General features: G+C 45.5%; 1 protein-coding gene across 4 annotated transcripts in view; it reads right to left on the reverse strand.

Moving 5' to 3' along the window:
* CHN1 (chimerin 1) overlaps positions 1-18,448 on the reverse strand; it is a 188,268-nt gene extending 169,820 nt beyond the window's left edge. For 2 of the 4 annotated variants that reach the window (XM_055120292.1, XM_055120291.1), the window contains exon 1: positions 18,331-18,448. In XM_055120292.1, coding sequence (XP_054976267.1) covers positions 18,331-18,349 — 19 coding nt within the window. In that variant the 5' untranslated portion in view covers positions 18,350-18,448. The remainder of the gene's footprint in view (positions 1-18,330) is intronic. The other 2 variants (XM_055120296.1, XM_055120295.1) reach the window with 1 other exon arrangement.
* Between the last annotated feature and the right edge of the window lie 1,731 nt (positions 18,449-20,179).

A 20,179-nucleotide genomic window follows, 5' to 3' on the forward strand; every position in this document is an offset into this window, starting at 1 on the left:
CCGAAGATCAGCTATTACACTTGAAATACAAGATAATGGGCCAGAGAAAGAGTACGAGGGTTAAGGCACTTGCCTTATGGCCAGCCCAGGTTCCAACCCCGGCATCTTGGAGCCTATGTGTGTAGTCCTTGCTCCTTCCTTGGGAGATAATGAGGGAATGAGACAGAGAGGGCAGGGGGGTGGGGAGGGAGAGGTGAGAGAGAGAAGGGAGAAGAGGAGAAGAAGTGGAGAGTGGAGAGAGGGAGATGGGAGAGGGAGAGAAGGGAGCCAGGGCAGGGAGAGAAAAGGAGAGCAGGGAGAGTGCATGGAAAGAAAGAAGTCTGTGCCTCTCCAGAGAACTGCAGAGCCATCTGTCTGGAAAGCTCAGCACACGCTACTGGATAGTTTCCGCTCTTCTTTTCATTGCTGCATTGTTAATCCATCTCATTTCATTTTCTTGTTCTTTTGAATTTTTTTTATTCTTTTAACTTCAATTGAAAGAGTGAACTGACAAGGCAAGGGTCATTTTTACTCAAGGAGTATAAGTTTAAAACCTCTGACTGAAGCTAGCCCAAAGAAATTTTGAGTTGAATTCAGTATTAGGAAGCAGAAAACCTATCTGGATTGAGAATGTTGCCCTCACCTTTTCCTTAAGTATAATAGGAGGGGAACCGTCATTAGAAATCTTTATTCTAATGGGCCGGAGAGCTAGTACAGTGAGTTTGGAGTTTGTCCTACATGCAGCCAACCCAAGGTCCCTCAACATCCCACATGGTCATCCAAGCACTCCAGATATGATTACTAGTGCAGAACCAGGAGTAAACCCTGAGTACCACCAGGTATGACCCCAAAACAAAAAAATCAGAAATCCTTTTTCGCAGGTACACTGGAAGTGTGTCTCAGGGGACCAGCCCATGAGGAAGGAACTTCCTGATTACTCTGGTGCCAACCAATCTGAAACACAGTCCTCCAATTCCCAGTTCTCTTTCCTACAAAACTGCTTCTTATGATAATGCAGGCAGGAAGGCTGTTTTGATCTGTCTGCCATCTTCCAACTAGCCAATCTGTTGCCAATAAAGGTTTTTCTCAGCCCATCCCCTTGTTCCCCCATTGATCAGCCTTCAAGAGGCAGCTAAAAACAAATCTTTCTTACTTATATGGTTAGAGCCGGGAAGATGGTACAAGTGTACTGCATGTACTCATTTGTGAAGTATAGAATAACAACATATGAGGCTGACACCCAAGGACAGTAGATATAAGGGTCAGGGGGATTGCCCCATAGCTGGAAGACTGCTTCATGAGCAGAGGGGAGAAGGCATCTTGGAACAGAGAAGAGATCATTAAGAAAATGATGATGGTTGGAGGAATCAGTCAGGATGGGAGATGTGTGCCGAAAGTAGATAATGGACCAAACATGATGACCTCTCAGTGTCTGTGTTGCAAGCCATAATGCCCCAAAGTAGAGAGAGATTATGGAGAATATTATCTGCCAAGGAGGCAGGGGGTGGGTGGGAAAGGGGGGGTACACCGGGGATACTGGTGGTGGGGAATGTGCACTGGTGGAGGGATGGGTGTTTGATCATTGTGACATTGTAACCCAAACATGAAAGCTGTAACTATCTCACGGTGATTCAATAAAATTTAAAAAATAAACAAATATATCATGAAAAAAAACCAAGTGTACTATATGGGGGTTTACAGTCCTTGCTGAGGTGCTCGCACAATTTTAATGCAAAGTGACAACACTTCTGCTGCTATGCATGCTCAGACCTGTTCAGGGTGCGCCAGAGACTGCACAGTCTATTATAGGGGTCCCAAACAGCAGATTCACTAGGACAATACGTGGGACATATTGATGGTATCAGGGATTCAACTCATAGACTCATGCACTGTAGTTTAAGAACTATTTTAGTCAACTAACAAATATATTTGGTCACCTACTACATGTAGCATTGTATTACATACTGAAAGGAGTACAGTAATGAGAACAAATGATTTTTTTCCCACTCTTTGGGTCACACCCAGCGATGCACAGGGCTTACTCCTGGTTTTGCACTCAGGAATTACTCCTGGCGGTGCTCAGGGGGCCATATGGGATGCTGGGAATCAAAACTGGGTCGGCCATGTGCAAGGCAAATGCCCTACCTGCTGTACTATCATTCCAGCACCTAGAACGAATGATTCTTATAGAAACCACCAGTCTAGAAAAACTTGGTAAGATAGACAACTGCTAAGAAAGGCATACACACTGGCCAATGCCATAGGGGCTGTGGTGAAGTGGCAGGAAAAAGATAAAAGAATTCCTTTTGGGTTAGGAAATGGTTATGGCACCAAAATCAGAAAAGGCAGAGCAACAGCTAGAATAGATATGTATTCCAACATATATCTATTTCAGAGAATAAAATAGATATATGGAGGCAATTACAAAGATTGATCTATCAGAGTTTACAGATAACTGAATATCTGAGGCAAGGGAAGAACTGGGTATCTGAGGCAAGGGAAGAGAGGGTGGAAGAATGATAGCTGATGATTTGGAGCTGAGAACCTGTAGAGTCTGATTACAGGAAACACTAAAAAGGGTTTTGGAGGGCCCCAAAGGGCCTGCGGACCCATGCCCGTGTGAAAGCACTGTCAGCCAGCCTTACTTCATCAGCAAGTCCCTTCTGGCCCAAAAGCAGCAAGAAGGAGATGGCTCTGACAGGAAGTTCTCCTCCACACTTGATCCAAGGTCCTTAAAATCCTCTTTTCCTCGGGGCTAGAGCAATAGCACAGCGGGTAGGGCGTTTGCCTTGCACGCGACCTACCTGGGTTCAATTCCCAGCATCCCATATGGTCCCCTGAGCACCACCAGGGGTGGTTCCTGAGTGCAGAGCCAGGAATAACCCCTGTGCATCGCCAGGTGTGACCCCCCCCAAAAAAAAGCAAAAAAAAAATCCTCTTTTCCTCTAGACTCAGTCTCGGTCTCCCAGGCTTGCTGAGCTGGCTTCACGCAGTTTTCACAAGAAGCCTCTACAACAGCTCAAGAAGACTATGTCACCAATATCCTAACACAGACCCTCAGATATAAGATTATTTAATCCTTGATAAAGGAGCAAGAAATATGAAGCGGAGCAAGGAAAGCCTCTTCAACAAGTGGTGCTGGGAATGGGACCAGAGCTATAGGATAGCAGGAAGAGCATTTGCCTTGCATGCGGCTGGCCGGGATTTGATCCCCAGAATACTATATGGTCCCTGAGCACCGCCAGAATTCCAGGAGTAATCCCTGAGCATCACCAGGTGTGACCCCCCCCCAAAAAAAAGAAAAAAAAACAGTGGTACTGGGAAAACTGGTCGGCTACATGCAATAAAGTGAGCTCAGACCTTTTTTTTTTTTCTTTTTTGGGTACACCCGAGATGCCTAGGAGTTATTCCTGACTTTACACTCAGGAATTAGTCCTGGTGGTGCTCGGGGGACCATAGAGGATACTGGGAATTGAACCTGAGTCGGCACGTGCAAGGCAAACGCCCTACCCACTGTGCTATCGCTCCAGCCCCCATCATACCTCTTTCTAACACCATCACAAAAGTCAAGTCAATTGAATACCTCAATATCAGACCCAAATGTGTAAGTTATATAGAGGAAAACATAGTCAAATAAAACTCTCCATGACATGGAAGCTAAAGGCATCTTCAAGGATGAAAACACCAATGACCAAGCAAGCAGAAGCAAAGACAACAAATGGAACTACATTAAACAAAGAAGCTTCTGCATCTCAAAGGAAACAATGACCAAAATACGAAGACAACCTGCATAATGGGAGAAATTATTTAACCCATCTCATGAGGTATTAATAACAAGAATAAAGCATCCAACCCCAACAAAAATACGGAGAGAAGAAATGAATGATAATATCCTCAAAGAAGAAATACAAATGGCCAAAAGGCACCGGAAAAATGCTCTACATCACTAATCATCAGGGAGCTGCAAATCAAAACAATGATGTGATGTCATCTCATGCCACAGAGCCTGGCACATATTAAAAAAAAAAGAAGCAGTGCTGGTACAGATAAAGGGAGAAAGTGACTCTCATTCATTACTGGTAGGAATGCCAACTGTATGGGCATTCCTCAAAAAACTAGAAACTGGTTTTTTATGACCTAGTAATATGACCTAGTAATACCACTCCTAGGAACATACCATAGGTACCAAAAAAGCACAATGCAGAAAAATCATCTGCACATCTATGTTCACTGCAGCACTATTCACAATAGCCAGAACCTGGAAATGACCCGAATACTCGAGAACAGACAACTGGTTAAAGAAACAATGGTGCATCTACACAATGGAATACTATTCAGCCACCAGAAAAAATGAAGTCATAAAATTTGCTTATAAATAGACATGGAGATTATCATACTAAATGAAATGAGTCAAGAGGGAGAGGGCCAGATATAGAATAATTGCGCTCACTTGCGGGATATTAAAAAAAAATAACATAGTATGAGACTAATACCAAAGACAGCAGAAATGAGGGATAGGTGAACTGATTTGTGATTGAAAGCTTGCCACAGTGGTGGTGGTAGTGTGTATGGGGGGGTGTAGTTAGGACAGAAAAGGAAATACCGTGACAATAATAGTTAGAAATGATGACTCTATACAAGAACTGAGTGCTTATAAAAAGGCAAAATGATATACATGATAATCTTGCAGTACCTCCTGTACTTCAAACCACAATCCTTAAGGGGGGGGGGGGGAGGGAGAGAGAGAGAGAGAGTGAGAGAGAGAGAGGTGTCTGCCATAGAGACATGTCTGGGGGGTGGGGGTGGCAGGAGGGAAACTGGGGACACAGTGGTGAGTAATGTACACTGGTGAAGGCATAGGTGTTGAATAACTTTGTATCTCATGGTGATTCCATAAAAATTGGGAGAACTTTAAAATATATGTATTCCCCCACACACATGCGATTCCTCTTGGTAGCTAACTCATCCTCTATATCTGATATCTAATTTCTCTGTCCAGTCTTCACAGAATCCTGGGTTAAAGAGACACCAGGCTCGGGGGCTGGAGTGATAGCACAGCGGGTAGGGCGTTTGCCTTGCACGCGGCCGACCCGGGTTCGATTCCCAGCATCCCATATGGTCCCCTGAGCACCGCCAGGGGTAATTCCTGAGTGCAGAGCCAGGAGTGACCCTTGTGCATCGCCAGGTGTGACCCAAAAAGCAAAAAAAAAAAAAAAAGAGACACCAGGCCCAACGTGGAGTCACAGCTGCTAAATCCACATTACCACACCGCAGCCTAGCACATATCCTGATTACAGTTTCAGCCTTTCCAGGAACATTTACGTGTAAATCTTAAACCCACTGATCTAGTATTATCTGTTCAGCACTAGACCCATCCATCCCCAAAGGAAAGCGATCATGCCTGAAACAATCCATTCTTCTTGAGGAATTTCCTTTTTCCTCCCCCTTCTGCCTATAAGTCTCCCAGTTACACAGCTCTTCGGGATCCTGCCAGCTGGATGGAGTATAGTACGCTGCCCAATTAACCAAGGGCTTTGTCTTTAGTACCTTCTAGATCAGTTTAACCAAGGTTGCCCCAAGTCCTTTATGTCTCCTCATAATGTTCTGTCCACTGACACCCACAGCGACTGGCTCCGTAGCTATAACCTTTCCCTTGTTCTGTGTCAACAGAACAGACTTCGCTCTTGTGACACTGTGACACCTAGCGCCAAGTCACAGCAGGGAACATTTGAATTGCTGTGTACCTTTCTTCTCACCAGAGTTCAAGGGCATTGCCAAACACCGCATAAACCAAACTGACCAGAAGAGATGGTATACACACACCAGTGCTTCCCAAGGTGGGTGATAAACTGCACCCCAACCCTGGTGGCACTGGCATGATCCAGGGGCGTCAGTGGTAGACCCAGGGGGGGAAACGAGTGAACTACTTCCTGAAAAGGAGGTGGCAGGCAAGATCAGTTCAGACCCTCTGGTTGTGGGCACTAAGAAGAGCGGGAGGGGATGTAGGGAAGGGCCAGAGAGGGCCCAGGCTGAGGGAAGTCTTCCTCACAGGGGCCAGAAAAAACATGACCTCAACCCCAGGGAGGGAGCCTCCTTCCGGCCTCTAGAAAGGCCCCTGTTGTGGGACCAGGTCTCAGAGCATCCTACCTTACCACTAGGACTGCAATGGGAATGACAGCATCACTGGCTCTGCTGGCTCCCCAGGAGATGAAGACCTAGCAGACATCCAGAATACTGTGGGTACTACACAGAACCAAAGGGACTCGTTGGCTGCAGCTATAGTTCAAAGCCTATTGACCCCCAGACTTGCTTAGAACACAGCAGGGAGGAGCCCGTGTCTTCTTAAAAAAGGACCCACCACTGCTATCAAGCCAACAGTCAGGCGTAGTGAGGGTCACTGGGAGCCAGCTAAAAGAAAGGGTTAGACATCTAGCTAGGAAGTAAGTGCGAGGCTAATCAGACCGGGTCGCACCATGGTCCCCATGGATGACTCCACTCCTGGGACCCATCACTGGCAGGGCTCGGGCTTCTCACAGTAGGGCCATGCTTAAGTAGAGGTACACTCTTATCAACACATTCATCAACACCACCAATTGCAAGACAGGTTGAGTTAGGCTATTTGCACGCAAAGTCTAAAGAGGAGAGAGGGAATGTAGCAGGAAAGTCAGGAGCAGAAGCGGGGTATTAGAGGCAGGACCTCTGAGTGAGTCATTCTAGGAGCTGGGTGAAGATGAATAGGTCATAAACCATGAAATCATAAAATTATGACACAAACAGAATAATCTGTTGCTTGAGTAGGAATCGAGCTATGACTGGCCATGGAATGGCAGAGCAACCCATCAGTTACCCACTGCCACATGACAGAGGAGAGGAAGAAACTCATGAGACAGTTGGGGGGAAAGGGAAGGGGAAATCAATTTCCTTGTTTATTAATAACAGTTTTCTTTTTAGTCATATAAAAGTATCAATGTCTAAACTGTTGTTTATATCTGTTATTCTAATAAACCTATAAAGACTAACAGAAATGTTTGTGTAATACAAAGATTTGTTTTTGTTTTTAGATTTCAAAAAGGTTAAGCTAGCCATTTTCATACTAAATACCTATTCATTTCTATTGTTTCCTACCATGAGGGCAAAACATGAACAAATCAGCTAGTCCTTTGTATTACTGAAATGAAAATGAACAATAGTTTAATGAAGTGAAATTTGTTATCTAATTATGCTGAATAATTTAGAAACATCTGCTGTTGGTTAGTAATACTACAGCTAAACCTCAAAGAATCTACTCCCGGAAGGATTGCTGTTTTATTTAAACCTCTGTGGACTTCTAGCTGGCAAATCCATATTAGAATATGGAATCCATAGGATATAATGGCACACTTCCCCAAAACAGGTAAAAATAGAAATAAATGAACAGAAATAATAAAAAAAAGTACTGAAAACTAGAGGTGGTTGTATGGATTGGAGACTTGGAGTTAACTGCCAAATTTGTGAACTGCAGTAAATTACTGGCTGTCCAACTATTCATTCACTGATCCTGCACTGGGCAGCTGGGATCAAGCAGAGGCTGTGGCAGCTGATGAGGGCACAGGGAAGGAAGCTATCATTTCTTCTAAGGAAGCATTTTATCTGTGGGGAGGACAGGAGACTGTAAATGACTGTTAAGTGGGAGGACAGAGGTGTGTAGGCCATTATGGATGAAGAAGGGGGTTGCATCGTAACCTCCCGCCTCACCTCTGACTATCGCTTGAATTCCCTGGGCTCCGGCATCTTGGTCCTTCCCTATGTCTCACCATTGCCCAAGGACCTCTCTGCCTCAAACCCACTGCCAGGAAGAGAATGTCCTGCATTACAGGACTCATTCCTTCACTTCCTTCTGGTCTGCTCAAACTTCCCCCCGTGGGCCTCTCTGGGTCACTGGGCCACACAGCTCGCCCTTCCCTTTCCTTCACAGCCCTGCTCACCCGGCAGGCCATGCATTGTTACTGCCAGTTTCCTGCCACAGCAACTTACATTCCCTAAGGACAAGAACAACCGAAATCAACAGTCACCTAATAGAGGAGTAAAGGCACTATCAACGACATCCCAACCGCTCAGAAAAGTGATGACATTGTACACGTCTGAAAGCTGCTGCCAACTCTCTTTATCTTAGTATCCACCCCTTCCACTAGCCTAAGTGTTTCTATACTACTCTCCCTCTCCTTCCCTCAGGTCCCACAGGTCCCCAAGGGATGTCCCATCCCGAGTGATTCAGGCCACACTCTGCACTTCCTCAAAAACTGTCCTATCTTACTACTTTAAGGTTTTCAGTCAAAAAATCCAAATCATATTTTTCTGCTACTTGAAGGTAAGTGTCTATATTTAGCATGATATTCCTCAATGCTAAATACAATGCTAAAAATCATGCTTCAATCTTAATACAAAGGCCTAGCCCTGCACTGAAAGGCCTGCAGGGGGGGTGATTTTGGTCAGACAGATGTCCACAGTCCCTCAAAAGAATATCAACCCATATACCTGTCATCTGTCCTACCCAGCATAAGCTACTTCGAATCCTAATATCTACACGAACAATATAATTTCACAGGACTAGAGAGAGAGAGAGAGAGAGAGAGAGAAAGAGAGAGAGAGAGAGAGAGAGAGAGAGAGAGAGAGAGAGGGGGAGGGAGAGAAGATTCTATATAAAATACAGATGGTACAAGATAAAATATGCTGCAAGGGCTAAAAATATATGCTAATGGAAGATAGGCGAGTCAGGAAATGATAAAAGATTTAAAGAGAGGGCTCACGGAGTTTCTGAAAAGACAATTCTACAGTCATCAAAATCTCTTCAGAGACATGTTTCTTGGAGAAAAAGGATCTTCTTTTTCTTTTGCTTCTCACAACAAAATACTCATCGTCCAATGAAATGCAGGGTGTAAGGAGTGGAAAGGGAAAGGAACAACTTCCCATGCATTTAGACAGAACACAATGAGGTGGCTGCATGCCACGCCACCAAGCAGCTGTGTGACAACAGGCCTGGCCTGACTCATCTTCCCTCTCCCATGAATCACCAGACTGTCAGCATTAACTCTTTCAGGGAAGTGCCAACTTGACTAAGTCACACAGGGGCATTCCTTAACCCTTCAGGTTCTGGTTAGCTTGGTTTTTCCTTAGGCAGTAAAAGAAAATAATCCAAAAATGTGAAATGTTCTAAAAGATTCCTGGAGAGAAAAAATATTCTTTTTAAAAATATTATTTTCTTATTTTCTGTTCTTTAGAATGTAACTAAATTTCCTTCTATTCAATGTTTCCTGCCCCAAAAGTATTTTTATTGATAACAGCTTTGTTACGATATAATTCATATACCATAAAATTCACCCACTTAAAGTATAATTGCAGCAGTTTTCAATATACTCACAAAGCATCCATTCTTTTTTTTATAATAAGAAGTCAAATTAGGAATGTGTATTTGAAATCAGATGTGAGTCTCTTTCCAATATGACTCTTCAATGTAAAATATGTTCATGCCATCTTGTTTTCTCAGTTTCTACTTTTTCTGCTTTTTTTAAAAACAGTAGGATTATATTAAAAAACAAATATCCAGAGTTTCTGAGCATTACATTTTATAAAAGACCTACATACATGCAAGTTTAATTTGCCTAGAAGGCTAGGTTCAAGAACTTGTCTTCAATTGGGTTTCAGTGGTTTCCATTTGGTTTATATTGCAATAAATAGTTGCTTCCAAGCGCTGTTACTGATAGCTCCTATAATTTCATAAAACCTCATTGAGGGGCTGGAGTGATAGTACAGCGGTTAGGGAGTTTTCCTTGCACAAGGCCGACCCGGGTTCAATCCCTGGCATCCCATATGGTCCCCCAAGCACCGCCAGGAGTAACTGCTGAGTGCCGAGACAGGAGTAACCTCTGAGCATAGCTGGGTGTGACCCAAAAAGCAAAATAAAAAAAGAAATCTCAGTTACCCATCTCAAAGAATAATTTTAGGGGCTGGAGAGACAGTGTAGTGAGTAGGGCACTTGCTTTTCATACAATCAACCCTGGTTTGATTGCTAACAACCCATGTGGTCCCCTGAGCACTGCAGGAATACTTCCTGAATGCAGAGTCAGGAGAAACCCCTGAACATCACCAGGTATGATCCAAAAAAAACAAAATGAAAAAGAGTAATTTTACTAGAACTTTGAGAAAAGCTACATTCACCCCATCCCTGCAAGAAACTTTGTTATGGAGGGCTGGAGTGATAGTACAGTGGGCAGGACATCTGCCTTGAATGGGGCTGACCCAGGTTTGATCCCCAGCATCCCTGAGCCTACCAGGAGTAATCTCTGAACACTGAGTCAAGAGTTAGCCCTGAACACTACCAGATGTGGCCCAAAACCAAAAATATGTTATTATGGCTGTTCTCACTAACAGCTCAACTGTTCTCTCAGGTTAAACAAATCTGATGAAAAACATAAAACTTCTACTAATGACACTTCCCTCAGAACTGTTATACACAGAACATGATCAAACTATATTTTTCTGCCTACCTAATTATCTTAGATTATTTTAGATTCATCTAAAATGTGCATTCTCAAAGAGGATAATACCATGAACAAGAAGGCAAAACTGGATTTTGAGGGTCAAAAACACTTTGTCTTCTTATTTATGAAGCCTCTAAGCAAGCAGTACACAGACGGACAGAGAGTGCATCAGTCAAAGTAAAGGTTCGTGGAGAGAACAATTAAGAAACAAGGTCTACTGGGAAACTTACACCCCAGAATAGTAGAGGTGAATACCAGGAGGATTGCTCCATGAAAGTTTGTTAAGTCTGTAACTGTACCCCATGGTAATTCATCAAAAATAAGATTTTAATTTAAAAAAAATTAAAGAGTAAAAAAAAAAAACAAAAAGAAACAAGGTCTACATATTTTTTTTACAGAGGGTGGTATTTTTTTAAAAAGTTGAGGAATCTAAAGAAGAAACTAAACTTGACAAGTCAAATTGATATAATTATACATATCATATCATCTATCCTCAAAGATCAGGGCTGCTTATGTCAAAGTTATTTATAGCAACAGATGTAACTCAAAAGACTTTATTAGCAATATTCCTTTTGTACTAGTAACTATAATTCCTTTTATCTCTCACAGTACAAATCTTCATACCTTAAAAAAAAACATTGAAATACCACGTTTTTACAGCAATTAAGGAGCGAATGTGGCAACTCTTCAAGAAAGGAGGGTGGGTTTAATAACAGCTCAGAAGAGGAAACATTCTCTGAGAAGCACTGGCTCCCAGGGGCCACCCGCTGTTTAGATAACTGGCTCTAATAGTCTTCAATGAACACTTTTTGGTTTTGGACCACACCCAGCAGTGCTCAGGGATTAGTCCTGGCTCTGTGCTCAGGGATCACTCCAGGTAGGGCTTGGAGAACCATATGGGATACTGAGGATGGAACCCAGGTTGTCCACGTGCAAGACAAGTCTTTGCAGCCACTGTATTATCATTCCATCCCCACTGATGAGCAACAATTAAAAAGCAGAAATCTAAGTGGGAATCTCCTGTAAAATTAGCTTTTAGGCAGATAAACCATACTGGAAATGTCTAGATGATTTGTTTGTTTGTTTTAAGTATATGTTAATATTTGGCCTGCCGTGGACAAACAGAAAATTGTCTAATTTCACCTCAAAGAATACACCACTACCATTTAACTGCTCTGAAAGATCTCTACTAAGATGCCTCTAGATGGGTGTGTCAGGTAGTGAGAGATGCAAAATAAAAGAGAAGAATGAAAAGGTGGTAGGAGAAGGGGCTGAGAAAAGAAGGTAAAAAAATGCAGTGCAGTCTTAGTATAAATTAATGGCAGGGGGGTGGGGCGCAAACAGAGTGATAGCACAGAGGATAAGGTACTTGCCTTGCACACAATAAACCAGGGTTCAATCCCCAGCACCCTATATGGTCCCTTGAGTCCCACCAGAAGTGATCCCTGTGCACAGAGCTGGGGATAAACCCTACGTACTCATATGGCAGGAAAACAAAACAAAAGTGATATATGGCAGTGATGGTAGCAGCTAAACGGCAAAGAGAAGGTGGAGAGAAAAGAGGAAGGGACAGTGCCAGCGCTAACACTAGCCAATCCTATCTAGAACGAGAGGTCCAGCCCACCCCCACTGGACTCTCCCTGGACTCCAGTCTCCTGGGCTACTCTCAGCTCTGAACCACAGGCCCACTGGCTATAGAGACAGGGAGTCCTAAGGACCGACCTGCTTGGAAGCTTTTCTCCCAGTTCGGCTGATGAAAGCTCTGTGAGTTTGACCAGTCAAAACACTATCAGATACACCACTCAAAAGTTCCAAGTAGGATGATCTGAAACTTTCCTTCCAGCCTAGCAATTAAGAGTCCACGCACTTTCCCGTTGGGGTGTTTCCAACAGAGCCTCTCTGGTAATGGGTAGGTAGGTGCAAGCACTGCAGGTCTGGAGGGGAAGTTCTAAGCAAACAGAGGCAGCTTTGACCCAGCCACAGGATGCTAGACTAGCAAGGGAGGAGGGAGAGTGAGCACAGTTGCATGACATTTGGGTCACTCTTTAGGATTTGAGGATTTAAAGATTATTTCTATCAATGCTAATGGTTGGATGAAGTAGTTCATCTAAAAGGTGAAGAAAAAATGCTCACAGAATTTCTGAACTTACCAAAAAATGTACATCTCAAAGTTCCCAAAAGAGATTGAAAAACCAGAAAGAACTTGGTAATGGCTCTTCCATCACAGAATACAACTGAAATCAGCATCAAAGATGCACTTCCAAACAGCAAAGGTGGAAACAAGAGATGTGAGTCCACACTCTTCAGTTCGATTTGAAAGTATTTTACTGATTTCCTACAATGCATGGAAGTTTGTTTGCATAAATGTAAAACTGCATTAGGATTGTAATAACTCCTTTTTAAAATTGAAGCTAGCATTCACTAACTTCCTATGAAAAGAACATTCTTGGATCGAGGTGTCTAAGCTGTCATTTAGAGGTCTATGGCACATGCTTTGCTTGCAGGAAGCCCGCCCTTGCTTAATTTCCTGAGACCATCAGGAGTCACACACACACACACACACACACACACACACACACACACACACACACACACACACACACACACACACACACTCAGCAATGAGCTGGAGTGGCCCCTGAGTACCACTGGGTGTGGCCCAAAGACCAAAGGAAAAAGAGCATTCTATAGGACGAAAATAAAAAAGAAAAAATATGTGAAAACACAAAGCAAATCAATTTTCTTGCTGGTTACCTGATGGGACAGTGATTCCCACAAATTTCCGCATTGGAGCCCCAGTTAGATGATGCTAGAGTTAAGGCCTGGGGGTTTGGGGGAAGGATCAGTGTTCCAATAGGACGGGGGGTCCTCGGAATAGAACGGTACCCAGTGAGACCACAGAGCTCCTCCCCTACTCTCTGCCACACAGGTGACGGCAGCAAGAAGAGGGAAGACTAAAGTGTGGTAGCAAGATCAGAGCTTGTTCAACCCAGTCTCCAAACCTATGACAGACAAATATCTACCACACAAAATAGGTCAAAATGAAAAAGACAAGCACAGGAGGCTCTTGCTTACATGTAGACCATAAGGAATTAAAGCAAATGATCAAACAAAAGAAAATAAGAAGAACCCTTAGATTCTGGCAAGAGATGATAGTTAGGGGGGCTGGAGCGATCGCACAGCAGGTAGGACGTTTGCCTTGCACGTGGTCGACCCGGGTTCAATTCTCAGCATCCCATATGGTCCCCTGAGCACCATCAGGGATAATTCCTGAGTGCAGAGCCAGGAGAAACCCCTGTGCATCTCCGGGTATGATCCCAAAAGCCAAAAACAGAAGAACAAAAACAGAAGAAAAAAAAGAGAGAGAGATGACAGTCAGGGGGGAAGACGTAGAAGGATGGAGGAACAGGTTGTTATCTGGTGTTGGTGGAGGGTTATTAGAACTTCTGTGGTGTAAAGAGGTGTGAGGTTGTATTTCCATCAGTGTCTGTGTGTAAGCCACACGGTTTATGGCATTTCACTACAGCAGCTCAAGCAGACTAAGACACTGGGGGGAGGTGAGGGGAAGGAGAGGCGTGGCGAGACAGCACAAAGGGCTGGAGCACCCGCTCTGCAAGCTGCAGCTCCAGTTCAATTCCCAGTACTACACGGTCCCCCCAAGGGTACTCCCAAAACTGAGCCAGGAATATCCCCCACTCACAGCTGGGTGTAACCAAAAGAGAAAAAAAAAGGCAAAGACACTATTAGGGCCAGGGAGAAAGCTCAAAGGGGTGAAGGGCATGCCCGGACTACTCGTATCCACACCGCCATATCCGGCCTCTCCCCCCAGCCCCCGCCGTTGGATCGTCAGCATCCATCCCACATACTCCCCATCATCAAGTGTAGTACTAGTGGCCCAACCCTGCCAGGACCAAGCTGAACCTCAGCACCAGGCCTGACCCCCAACTGTGGGGTCAGCACATCAACTGGGGAATCCCCATTCCTTACACACACACACAGAAAAAGAGAGAGAGAGAGAGAGAGAGAGAGAGAGAGAGAGAGAGAGAGAGGGAGAGAGAGAGAGAGAGAGAGAGAGAGAGGATGGAACCCAACAGACACGCACTGGGGAAGCTGAGGCAGAAGATTACTGGACTCTGATGACTGGTTAACTTCTAAGACACAGCAATAATACCTCAAGCAAAATTCACTTCTGACAACACCGGGAGTCAGCTCTTCACAGAGAAGGAACACAAAGCAATCTTGCATTTGGCCAAGTCTGAGCAAAAATCTTAGTGATTTCTTTACTCCTAACACAGTGATTCTCAACCTTGCCTGTGTATTAAGAATCCATTTTGAAGATCCCTTGTCCCCAGATATGCAGATTCTACAGGCCCCTGGGCAAAGGAGCCAACCTTTCCAGCAGACACCTGACTGCAGTGGTCTGCGCGCACAGCCTGGCAACAGCTGCAGCTGTCGCTGACAGAGAAGCAGCTCTGCACACAGGCGGGTTTCACTTTATAAATGAGAATAGTCCTTGAAAACTGGAACCAGATTGGTTGACTTTATATTTTAAAGAGTCCCCAGGAGGTGACTCAAATGATACAGCACGCATCTAGCATGTGCAAGACCCTGGGTTCAAGCCCTGGTTCTGCATAACCTCCAAATACCAACTAGCTAAGCATCAAAAGAAGTGGCTCTAAAGGCTGGAGTGGATAGGGCATTTGCTGGCATAGAGCCAACACAGGTTCCGTCCTTGAATACCCCTGAGCTTCGCCAAGAGTGATCCCTAAGCACAGAGCCAGGAATAAGTCCTGAGCAGAGTCAGGTGAGACCCCAAAACAAAACAAGTAAAAGAAAGAAATAGCACTGTAGCACTGTTGTACCGTTGTTCATCGATTTTGCTCGAGTGGGCACCAATAACATCTCCATTGTGAGACTTGTTACTGGTTTTGGCATATCGAATACACCACGGGAAGTTTGCCAGGCTCTGCCGAAAGAAGTAACCCTATGAAATAGTGTCACTGTCATCCCGTTGATCAACAATTTGCCTGAGCGGATCCAGTAATGTCTCCATTCATCCTAGCCCTGAGATTTTAGCGGCCTCTTTTTACTCGTCCTTCCCAAAGGTGCCGCATTAGAGGCTCTTCAGGGTCAGGGGAATGAGACCCATCATTGTTACTATATTTGGCATATAAATACGCCACTGGGAACTTGCCAGGCTCTCTTGTGCAGGCAGTAAACTCTCGGTAGCTTGCCAGGTTCTCCAAGAGGTAGAACTAGGCTACCAGATGTCAGATGAAATAGTAACATATAGTAACTACATCAGATGAAATAGTAACAATAATAATAAAAATGCATGAAATGAATAATAATGAAAAATATTTTTTAAAGAGGCCAAAGAGATATTAAAGTAGGTAAGGTGCTTGTCTTGCATGTGGTTGACCCAAGTTTGAGGGTTTACTCCCCAAAACCCCATTTGATCCCCAGTGTCAACCAGAAATGATCCCAGAGCCAGGAGTATGCCCTGAGAACATACTGGTATGGCACAAAAAGAGAGAAAGAAATATTAATAAGTGAAATACCAAAAAAAGAGTTCATTATTATGTATTACTATTGTTAGCTATAGCACTATAGTACTGTCCTCCCATTGTTCATCAATTTGCTCGAATGGGCACCAGTAACGTCTCCATTGAGAGACCCATTGTTACTGCTTTTGGAATATTAAATCGCCACGGGTAGCTTGCCAGGCTCTGCCATGTGGATGGGAAACTCTTGGTAGTATCTCTCTCTGGATACTCTCAGATACACAGGTAGTATGCCAGGCTCTCCAAGAGGGACAGAGGAATCGAACCCGGGTTGAACTGGAGCGATAGCATAGTGGGTAAGGCGTTCGCCTTGCACTATTATTAGCTGTACCACTGTAGCACTGTCATCTCATTGTTCATCAATGTGCTCGAGCGGGCACCAATAATGTCTCCATTGTGAGACTTGTTGTTACTGTTTTGTTTTTTTTTTGGCATACAACACGGGTAGCTTGCCAGGCTCTGACGTGCGGGCGGTATACTCCCGGTATCTTGCCGGGCTTTCTGAGAGGGACAAAGGAATCGAACCCGGGTCAGCCATGTGCAAGGCAAACACCCTTACCCATTGTGCGATCATTCCAGCCACTTTTATTAGCTACCATTTAAAATTATTATGTATAGAAACAGGGTAAACTAAACGTTTCTCCAAAAGAAAATATCAATTGTGAGTAATTGAAGATTCTATAACTTTAACTTTTGTACCAAAAATATCCACACTTAAAGAAAATACTTCTACAAAATACAAGTACTGCCCACTTTCTGAAGATTGTGACAGAGCAGGCAGCTTTTATAAAAGACATTTGGTACGTACATGTCTTCACAAATGGAAAGAAATCCAAAGAGAATTTTACTTTTCCTGAGAAAAGCTAAAACAGTTTTGGCTTTAGGCCACTCCTCTTTGAATGCTTTATTGTGAAAGCTCTCATTTCCCTGGCCAGGGGTACCTACTATGCAGGTTAGACACAAAGAACTGGAAAACAACACTGAAGAACAAGAAAACATTTTTCAGGGTTCCTGCGAACCTATCAAATAGAAAATGGGGCTCCATGTATGTGGGTATTTGGTCAGAGTAAACATCTCGGAGACAGTGGGCTTGCAAATTGGATTCTAGATTACAGTGTTACCATAAAAAAGGCAAGTGATTTTTTTTGAGAAAAAAAGCTCTCCAGGGTCTAAATTTATGTATGAATATATAATTAAAAGTCACTTTGTTTCCACAAACTTCACTCTCAACTATTTCCATCAAAAATCAAGTATGTACGATGGCTATTATAAGCCTGATAAACGACATAAAGTATCTGGAAACTCAACACTCTGAGTAACTTACTAAGGCTCTCAGTAACTTACTATGGTGATCAGTTACCTTCATTGCACTTAGCTTCTCTGAAAAACTGAATTCTTTGAAGATTTAAGTTGTCTTAAAAGTGAGGCAGACATGTACCATAGAGGATTGGGGGGAGGGGGTTGATTTAGCTTTGGTGAGGTTTTGGAGGGAGTGGGGGTTATTTGTTTTTGGTAAAAGGAAACCAAGTATCTTTTCAATCCTTCAACCCAACCCTTTGTCATTGCAGACTGGGGGGAAAAAAAAACCCTTTACATCTCAACCACTGAAACAATAGTGCCGGAGAAATTACATCACAGAAATAACATTTCTTTCCTAAAACACTCAAGCGGATTCCCCTGAGATTATTTTGCAGTATCCAACTTTCTTCTGTCTGCTCTCACACTCTCTTAGAGTCAACATTTTCCATTTTAACACATACTGAGCTCATCACCGCTCACTCTTGTCTCCAACGCAATACACAAGTCCGAGAAAAGGCACACCCACCCACCCACCCACCCCCAACCCCGGCCCCCATCCATGGAACGAATGCGCACATGCATTCGGCAATTCCAAGGACTTGCACAGACATCATGCCCCCCAAGAAATAAACTTTCCGGGATCTTTATACACGGACTTGAGAAACCCGCAGGTTCGGAAACAAGCAATAACTTCGCTCCCAACTTAGCATCTTGGAAAGAACAAGCACGTCGGCCAGACGAGACCCCCAGCTCTCCAGAGAAGACTCCCAGCGCAGCACCGGCCCCGGGGAGCACACGCCCATCGGCCCTGCCTGGAGAGGAAACAATGGGAGAGGCGCGAGGGAGCGAGCCCCGCGCCCCCGGGCGCCCCAACTCTGCGCCGCATCCCCTCCCGGGTCCCCGGGCCCACCCCCCGAGCCACGGGGCGCGCGGCCCACCTGCGGCAGCGCGGGGCCCGGGCTGGCACTCACCGAACAGGGTCAGGGCCATTGTAAAGGCGCTCGCCGGCCGCTGGCCGCCGCTGCACGCGTTCCTCGCCGGCCGGCCGCGGAATCCCCGCCCCAGCTTTTTTTTTTTTTTTTTTTTTTTTTTACGCGCTCACACCTCTGGGGGCCACGGCGGGAGCCCGAGGGGCGTGGTGGGGACGCGGGCTCCGCCGGGAGGCGACCAGGCCGGGCCGCTGGGGAGGGCCTCTGCAAGAAATAGAAATAGGAAGGAAAAAGAAAAAGTTATTCAAGCGTTATTGTCCAGGCGCACCGGGCCCCGGGGAGAGCCGCTAGCCCGCGGCGAGCCGACACTTGTCGCTGCCATCCGAGCGCGACGCGGCGCGCGCTCCCCCGGCGACCGCGGGTACCTGCGCGGCGGCGGCGGCAGCGGCGGCGGCGGCGGCGGCGGCGCGAGGCCGCGCGGGGAGGCGGCGGCGGGCAGAGACGGGCAGCCAGGCAGAGCCCCCGGCGGGGCGCGCTCACGCCGCATCCCGCGGCCCCGCAGTCGCCATCTTGCCCGAGCGTCCCCGCCCGCTCCCTGCACCCACCCCCCCCCCACCCCCGACATCGGGCGGCCGAGCGGAGCGCGTTTCCATGGCAACGGGGGCGCGCGCGGGGTTGGGCCCGGGGGCGCGCGCCCCACCGACCCGGGCGGCGCTGCAGGGAGGGCGGCTCTGCGGGCAGGGCCGGTGGGACCAGCGTGCGTCTCTGCTGAGATTCCCGGCTTTTTCTTGAATGGGATTTGAGGGAGTGCCGGGGGAGGGGAAAGCCCGAGCAGTTACTCGAAAGAGGGAGCCGCGCAGGATGATGCTCTTGTGAATGCATGCCAGGACCCAGCCTCGGTCATCTGGGGAATCCTCTGGTTCCCCAAGAACCAGCGGATCTCTGGTTCCCCAAGAGCCCTCGGGGTTAAACCCAGAGCACCCCGTGGCTCCAAACTGCAGGACTCTGGACTCTGGAAATCTGGACTTCCAGTCTGGACTCGAACCGGGGCCCCGAACATTGCTAGCAGAGCTGGACGCAGGCACTTTCCTTTCTCCTGAGGACTTGGGTGCCTCTAGGACCAGTTCGTACCAGGTTCCCCTGTGATGGATCTATTCCGCTTTACAGAAGTAGCTGGGGTCTCCTTAAAATAATGTCTTACAGGGGGCTGTGCTTACAGATTTTCCTTCTCTTACTTGCCGCCTCTTGGATGCTGTCTCGGGATAAATCAACATTTCTCATTGCTTGGCACTTCTTTTGCCATGAAAGACTTCTCCCTTGAGCTGCTTGCCTGTATCTGATTATCTCTGCCAATATCTTTCTTTTCCTGGTGCTCCCTTCTCTCCTCTCTCTCTTTGCCTTAATTAACAAGCAGCCAGATAGCATCTTGGGATAATTGGCTAAAAGATGTTCTTGAAAAGCCATGCTATGATTTTTTTTTCTTAGTCGTTCTCTTTCAATTTAATTATTCTTGTATTCCCTAGTTGTTCTATTTCTTCCCTGTTTTTAACACCCCCCCCTTCCCACCCCTTGTTTCTTTGCCGAGGGGTTTGATGTATTTTCACTATCTAATCACGTTGATTTTCTCTTTGGTTCTCAGTTTTCCCCACACGAATCTTTCCCCTTTTGAGTCTCATATTCCCGAGTGTCATGTTCATCTTTTCTCTAATTTCAAACTCATTTTTAAAAGAATGGTACACATATATCTTCTATTGAAGAAAACTTGAAGATCAAAAATGAAAATGACAACCGCAGATAGAGTCACAGTTCATTTATCAGCATTTCACAGTGCACTCACGCGGGAAAAAAAAAAAAGCAGGTTGGGAGGAGGAGCCAAGCCTTTTGTTTCATG

Source organism: Sorex araneus, chromosome X, assembly GCF_027595985.1.
Source record: "Sorex araneus isolate mSorAra2 chromosome X, mSorAra2.pri, whole genome shotgun sequence".
NCBI classification, from domain to species: domain Eukaryota; kingdom Metazoa; phylum Chordata; class Mammalia; order Eulipotyphla; family Soricidae; genus Sorex; species Sorex araneus.